This window comes from Melanerpes formicivorus, unplaced genomic scaffold (genome assembly GCF_026170545.1).
Source record: "Melanerpes formicivorus ecotype bairdi unplaced genomic scaffold, bMelFor1.0.p_v2 SCAF_22, whole genome shotgun sequence".
Lineage (NCBI taxonomy): Eukaryota > Metazoa > Chordata > Aves > Piciformes > Picidae > Melanerpes > Melanerpes formicivorus.
In genome coordinates this window covers 4,317,016-4,324,471 of record NW_027142374.1, presented here as the reverse complement: position 1 = coordinate 4,324,471, position 7,456 = coordinate 4,317,016, and the positions used below count along the sequence as shown (strand labels likewise).

The 7,456-nt window shown below is 58.2% G+C and overlaps 1 protein-coding gene across 1 annotated transcript; it reads right to left on the bottom strand.

Moving 5' to 3' along the window:
* Positions 1-210: 210 nt before the first annotated feature.
* On the bottom strand, positions 211-2,012 carry LOC137448072 (brain-specific homeobox/POU domain protein 3). The gene is made up of 2 exons (XM_068152236.1): positions 1,804-2,012; positions 211-1,120 (listed from the first exon to the last, which is right to left on the bottom strand). Exons 1-2 carry the CDS (start codon positions 1,921-1,923, stop codon positions 212-214), a joined length of 1,029 nt encoding a protein of 342 aa, XP_068008337.1. The 5' UTR covers positions 1,924-2,012; the 3' UTR covers position 211.
* Positions 2,013-7,456: the final 5,444 nt, after the last annotated feature.

Sequence of the window (7,456 nt, the reverse complement as noted above, 5' to 3'; positions counted from 1 at the left end):
CCCCTCACCCCCCACCCCTCCCACCCCCATACCTGCCCAGTTCAGAGGGGCTAGGTGGGGAGGGGGAGGCGGGGGGAGGAGGCTGGAGGACCGAAGCAAGGTGGTGGGAGGTGGGTTGCAAGCGCTTCCTACCGGCGCTGCCCCAGCCCGGCGCGCCCCGCCGCCGCCGCCCGCCGCGCCCCGGCCCCCCCTCCCCCCCACCCTTCCTCTTTCAGTAGGTGGCAGAAAATTTCATCCTTTTCTGCTTCTGTCTCTGGTTGCAAAACCAAACCCTCACCACGTTCTTCTTCAAGTCTAACTTCTCGGCGATGGCGGCGATCTTCTCGGAGGAGGGCCGCGGCTGGACGGCGAAATAAGCCTCCAGCGAGCGCTTCTCGGGGGCGGCGATGGAGGTGCGCTTGCGTTTCTTGTCCCCCCCCGTGTAGATCTCAGGTTTGGTCATTTTCTCCCTCTGGGCCCTCTCGGCTTCCTCCAGCCAGGCTTCTAAGATAGGCTTGAGGGCCACCATGTTGTTGTGGGACAAGGTGAGGGATTCGAACCTGCAGATTGTGCTTTGGCTAAGGCAGCCGACTCCCGGGATCTTCAAGTTGGCCAAGGCGGAACCCACGTCCGCTTGGGTCACCCCCAGCTTGATCCTCCTCTGCTTGAAGCGTTCGGCGAAGGACTCCAGCTCCCGGGGGTCCGTCTCCGTCTCCGGGCCGGAGATGACGGCGTGGGAGGTGAGGCCGTGAGGGTGGGACATGTTCATGGGTTGGGAGTGGTGGGCCATGTGGTTGATGGCTGACATGTGGGAGTGAGGGTGAGAAGGTGTGGAGCCCACATCCGGGCCCGGCACCCCTCCGAGGGGGAGGGCAGAGTTGAGGTGGTCCAGGAGCTCGCCGTCCAGCCCTTGGGAGGGCTGGTGGTGGTGGTGGTGGTGGGGATGGTGGGTGGTCAGCACGGACGGGTGGTGCAGGTGGACAGAGGACGAGGTAGGAGTGCAGGAGACGCTGCTCATGGTGTGGTAGGTGGCATCTGGCTTGAAGGGGTGGGCTTTCTGCGATACGATGTCCACGGCGGCCAGAGCCTCGGCGCCTCGCAGCAAGGTCTCATCAAAGCCAGCAAAGATGTTACCCTGGATCTGGACACGGAATGGGAAGGGGGAGGATGGATAAAAACGGCAGTAAAAAAACAAATGGGAAGAGTGGGAGAGGGTTAAAGGGAAAGCGGCGTGACGGGGAGGGGGGGTGGTCACACTCTGTCCCTCCAGCAGTGCCTGGGAGGGCTTAACCCGGGTTCAACCGCCCTGCCACAAATAAAAGGACCGAGAGTTGCTGAACTTCAAGCACCCAGCCTTCCATCCAGGGTGATCCCCCCAACCCGAATAAAAAGACCAGGAGCAGGGCTGCCGGACCTCAAGCACCCAGCCTTCCATACGGGATGAGCCTCCCCAAAAGGGGGAGCAGTCAGAGGAGGAGCTGGAGCCGGTGGCTGTCCCGCAGAACCTCTGCTGTCATGGATGGGGATGTGCAGCGCACAGCCCGTGAGGTACCCTCGCAGCCCACTCCCGGCTCTCCCCAGCCCCTCTTCGCACTCCAAGCCCCCTCAGCATCAGGACAACCCCCATCCCAGCTCAACAGCCCCGCCAAAAACCCCGAAGAAGCCCAAACCCCGACGGAAACCGTCAGAAGACGAAGTTGGGGAGAGCTAAAGGTGGTCCGCAGGTGCAGGACCCCACAAAACCCATCCCGGTGGGGGGGATCTGGGAACCCCGAGGGTATGGAAGGGAGTTTGCGGGGTTAGTGGGGGGGAAATGAGGCTTACCTGGGGGGCGGGCAGGCAGGCTCTGCGGATGGCTTCGGAGCTGGTGTGCAGGTGGGGGTACTTGGGTTCGTGCAGGATGGGGTGCATGCTGAAGGCCTGCTTGCTGTTCATGGACATCATGGTGGTGGTGGAGGTGGTGGTAGTGGTGGGAAGAGGAGCGGGGCAGGGGCAGGGGCGCTCCGGGCAGCCCGGGCTCCGGGGGCGCGGTATTGTCTGGCTCCTCCACCCGGCATCAATGGCATTATAGCCCGGCCCCCCCCGCCCCCCGCCACGCTCATTGGATGGCTTCGGGCAGGTACCACCCACCGCCCGCCCCCCAACACCCCTCCGGGCAGTGAGATCACCCCCCCCCCCTTCTCCGGTTGTACACCCCCCCCCCCCCCCATCCTCTCGGGTTATGTGTCCCCCGCCTCCGGTTGTATCCCCCTCTCTGGCTGTATCTCCCCCCACTGTGCTTCCCCCCAGTTATATCTCCCCCACCTCTCCAATTTCACCTCTTCCCTCTGGTTGTAAGCCCCGCGCCTAATTATACTTCGCCACCCCGTTTCTACCCCACCCCAGCCCTATTGCACCCCCTGCATCTCGGCTGTACACCCCTCCCACCCTGATTTTGCTCCCCCCACACCCCGATCGTCCCCCCACAACCCTGTCGCACCCCCAATACCCCGGTTTTATCCTCCGTCCCCCACAGTTCTACTTCCCCCACTCCGTTTATCCCCCCACCAACCCCCCCAGGTCTCACCTCCCGCCCCAGCCCTGCGCAGCCCCGAGGGTCTCCTCCGCTGCCCTGGTTTATCCCAGTTGTTATCCCGGGATGAGGGTGGGGGGCGAGCCCGGCTTCCCCGAGCTCGCCTCGGGATACTGAGGGAGCTGTGTCCGCCGCTTCCTGCTGCCGTCCCGGGCTTGGCCTGGACCAGCCCGGGATGAGCCCTGGGCTGCATCCCCCGGCACGGCTCTGCCCCTACTGCCGGGCCCTGCTTGGCATCTTCCTGGTCCCTGGCCCATCCCAGCCCCATTCCTGATGGGTCCGTGCCCGACACCTGCCCCATCCCTGCCAGGCCCCTGCTCTGTCTTTGCCTGATTCTTGCCTGATTCCTGCCTGACATCTACCTGATTCCTGATTGATCTTTGCCTGATCCCTGCCCAATCCCTACCCAGTCCCTACCTGATTCCTGACTGACCTCTGTCCCACCTCTTGCCTCACTCCCTGCCTGGTCCCTGCCCGACTCTCAGCCCCATCCCTGTCCTGTTCCTGCTTAGTCTCTCCCCAATCCCTGCCAGACTCCTTGCCTGATCCCTGCCTGATGCCTGCTCAATCTCTACCTGATCCCTACCTGACTTCTTGCCTGACCTTTGGCCAATCCCTGCCCAACATATGCTCCATCCCTGCCTGATCCCTGCCCACCCCCTTGCCAACCTCTGCCCCATCCCTGCCCGACTCCTTTCCTGACATCTTCCAGGTCCCTTCCCAATCCCTGCCTGCAGCTCTGGGCTAGGCTCCCCTGGGAGGATCAGAGGATCCCATCCTCACCAAGCCTGGGAGTAAGAAGGATCCCTTCTGATCCCCCCCCTCTCTCCATCCAAGGGGAAAAGTGGGCTCAGAGCCAGCAGAACATGGAAACAAGAAGTTTCACCAACTTGTATTTTGGCTGCTTAGCTTCATGACCCAAATCCTCCTTCCCCTACAGTGCCTGTGGCTGTCTGTCTACATCCTCTCCATCACAGTGCCTGTGTCTGTCTACATCCTCTCCACCACACTGCTGCCTGTCTTCTCCTGTCAGGCCTCCTGTCCCCACCACTTACCCATCCCTAGACACCTACCACCAAACCCAGAGCTTATGCATGCAAAAGAAACCCAAAAAGCATGGAGATGAAGTTTAGTGGTTGCATGGTGGATCTGGAGGGGCTTTGCAGCCCACCAGCCCTGTCAAAAGGTGTGTGAGAAGGGGGAATGGGCAGCAGCACTGTCAGCCCGGAGCAGAGGGACTGCTGAAGAGGGGTCTGCTGGAGAGGGGGACCTTGAGCTTGGGGTTGATGGAAGATAGGAGGGTGGTGGTCATGGTCAGGAGCAAATACCTTCTCAAGGGGACAGGGTGTGTTTATGCAGCCCTGGAAATCCAGGCCCAGCAAGGTGTGGCAGAATGACTGGAGAGGGTGCAGGTGGTTTAGGAGTCAGAGTTAGGATCCATTTTCTCAGGCCCTTTCCTGCTCAGACTCTTCTCAGCAGAACCCACAGCCAGAATCATCTGAGGTGTGCCTTTGTGGTCACCTGGCCAGGCACCTTGGGTCAAACAGGGTCAAAATGTGTCCCAAGGAGAGGAAAATCCTGACATGAACAACCTCAGCTGAGAGAGTTTGAAGTGTCCTCCAAAAGCTGGTTCTTGGGTCCTGGACATGATGGGGAAGGTCATACCCAGTGACAGGAGACTTTGAAAGCAGTCATCACCATGTGTGCTGCTGCAGAGGCAGAGACATCACACAGGGACACTTCTGCAGCAAGGAAGTCCCTGAACCAGACCTGTGAAGTAGTGTGAAGTAGAGGAACAGGGGGAAAGCCACAGCAAACTTCATCCTGACTCTGGAGCAGTCTGTCTGGGGGAAGATCTCACAGAGCTCCACCAGCACCATGGTACTGCCAGGAAAGCCCCATCCCTGCTGGCCTAAGAGATGGGAGAGGCTCAATGGGCAGTCCCTGCACACCGTGGTCCAGACATTCCTATTCAGGAAAGCATCCTCCGTGGTCCAGACCTTCCTACTCCACATAGCAGAGGCCACCAGCCCCAGCAGCAGGACCTACCAACAGTGCCGATGCTCTGAGTCTCCACCAGGAAGAGGAGGCAGGAGCTGGTAAGCCTCTTCTCCTCCTGCTTTCCATCAGCACAGCTCTGAGTCATGGTCTCCCCTCTGCTGCCTGCCGAGTGATTGCAGCAGGAGATGGGCAGAGGAGAGCAGCTGCCAGGGAGCTTCCTGGGAAGTCTTCTGGGCATCAGGGAATTGTCTCTCCTGGGTGCTCTGCAGTGGGCCCAGGACCAGGTTTTCCCCATCGTCTGTCACCCTGGGTTAGTTAACTCTCTCCTGACAGCTTTTGTCACTCAGATTTATTCTGCTGGGCTTCTCCTGGAGACCTCTCTACCTCCTTTCTCCTCCATCTCTGCATTCCAGCAGCTTGGGGAATAAAGGTTGGGGAGAGCAGCTTGGAGCAGGAAGGTGGGAGAGAGCAGCTCAAAGAAAGAAGGTTGGAAGGGGGCAGTTTGGAGAAGGAAAGTTGGAGAGAGCAGCTCAGCTCCAAGCCCTGGAATTGTCTCCCCATGGAAGCAAACCTGCAAGGAGGTGACTGCAGGCTCTGTCCCAGGACATGCCCAGGAGGTTGGGGTTAGACCTGGGCACGCTCCTCTTCTGCACATCACTCACAGAGTCAACTGGAGTGGGAGGACATCAGATGAAAGCTTCCTCTTGGAGGGCTCAGCAGCTGCTTTTTCACCTCCTGGAAGCTCAGGATGTGAATGAACTCAGAGCCCAAGGACACCACCAGGCTGGTGATCTCAGCAGGGAGCACAGAAATCTGGTTTCCAGCACATGAAGCCACTTCTGGTCTCTGTCTCTGTACTTGGAACCACTGGAATGATGGCTGGAGCAGCAGGAGAGCTCTCCCAGCCCAGCCCAAAGATTCAACCACCCCTGCCCTTGGGTGCTCATCTAGGAAAATCAGCTAAGCAGCAGATGAAGCAAATGGCATTTCCTCCCTTCCATCCCCTGGTTTGTCAGAGTTGGGAAGATCTCTTCTCCCAAGAGCCAAACCTCCAGCCCTTGGTGTCTCCTCATCACACTCTCCCGAGCACCCTGGATTTGCTTTGTCTTGGCAATGACCTTCTAGAGCAGGACATAGTCGAGGTGGGACCCCCAAACACTGGGGTCAACACTGCAGCACAGACACATGAGTAGGGCACCACCATGTCAGCAGGAAACCCTTCCCAGCTGGATTCCATGGATGGGTTCATGATGTCCTCCCACCACCTTCTGCATGGATTTATGAGCTGGTCCCAGCAGGGATGAGGGTAGGTGACCTCCACATCAACTGTTTCAGGTTCTTACAGTCACAGGATGGTTTGAGTGGGAAGAGACCTTCAAAGGTCATCAGGTTCAACCCTGCTGCAGCCAGCAGGGACATCTGCAACTAGAGCAGGTTGTTCAGAGCTCCAAACAGCCTGACCTGCAGTGGTGCCAGGTGTGGGGTATCTCCCAACTCTCTGGGCAGCCTGAGCTAAGCTCTCACCACATCAGCCTTAAAAATGTCTTCTAAGCTCATCCAGTCACACAGGCTCCTCCTGGGTAGGGGAAAGCATGCCTTCTGCAGCCAGGGTGTGCAAAACTCTGCAAAGCACCAAAGGAGGAAAGTTCTCCAGCAGCAGTAATGGGAAACACCTGAGCTACTTTCAAGCATTGGAACAGGTTACCCCAGGAGGTGGTGGAGTCCCCACCCCTGGAGCTCTTCAAGAGATGTGTGCCCATGGCACTTGGGGATGTGGTTCAATGGCCATGGGGGTGCTGGGCTCATGATTGGGCTTGATGATCTGGGAGGTCTTTTCCAACCAAAATAATTTTGTGATTCATCAGGCAAAGTGGTGCTCCTGTGGCTCTTGGTCCTTCTGAATCTTGATAGCTGCTTTGCAAGGAACAGACCAAGCTTTCAGGAGGTTGCCAATCCTCAGCTATGGCTTTCTTGGGTAATATGGGACAGCTCCTCAACGCTCACTGTGGTCTCTTCCATGCAGATACTGATCACTCCATGAATGCAATAGCTCAGGCCCTCATGTCTTTTCCATCCACACTCCAGTGAGGCAGGAGGTATCTCACTGCAATCAGGACAAAAGATAACCAAGGTCCCTCCTATTAAGACTTTTTCTACTCTGACCCAGTGGGGCCACAGCTGGAGTCCTGGCTCCTGTTCTGGGCTCCCCAGTCCAAGAGGGACAGAGAGCTAGTGGAGAGAATCCAGGAGAGGCTCTGAAAATGCTGAGGGGCCTGGAGCATCTCTGTGAGGAGCAAAGGCTGAGAGCCCTGGGACTGTTGAGCCTGCAGAAGAGCAGCCTGAGAGGGGATCTGATCAATGCTCAGCAAGAGCTAAAGGACCTGTTGGGGGCAAGAGGATGGGGCCAGGCACCTCAGTGGTACCCAGGGACAGGACAATGAGCAATGGGCACAAACTAGAGCCCAGAAGGTTCCACCTGAACAGGAGGAGGAAATTCTTTGGTGTGAGGGTGCTGGAGCCCTGGAGCAGGCTGCCCAGAGAGGTTGTGGAGTCTCCTTCTCTGGAGAGCTTCCAAAGCCAGCTGGCCATTGTGATCCTGGGCAAGCTGCTGTGGGTGCCTCTGCTTGAGCAGTAGAGTTGGATGATCTCCAGAGGTCCCTTCCAACCCCACCATGCTGGGATTCTGGGCTGATCCCTAATTTCTTGGCCTGGTTTCCTGCCTCTCACCAAGCAAATCCTGCAGCTCCACCTAATCCATGTGTTCTGAAGCAAAGAAGAACTCCATGGTGACTTTTTAGAGCTGAGTCCTGCCTACCATGTGTCTTGGTGCCCCAGGCCGCTGCCTCCAGACTCCAGATGGCTTAATTACCTAACTGGGTTTGATTTCTCTTCCATTGTACCTGA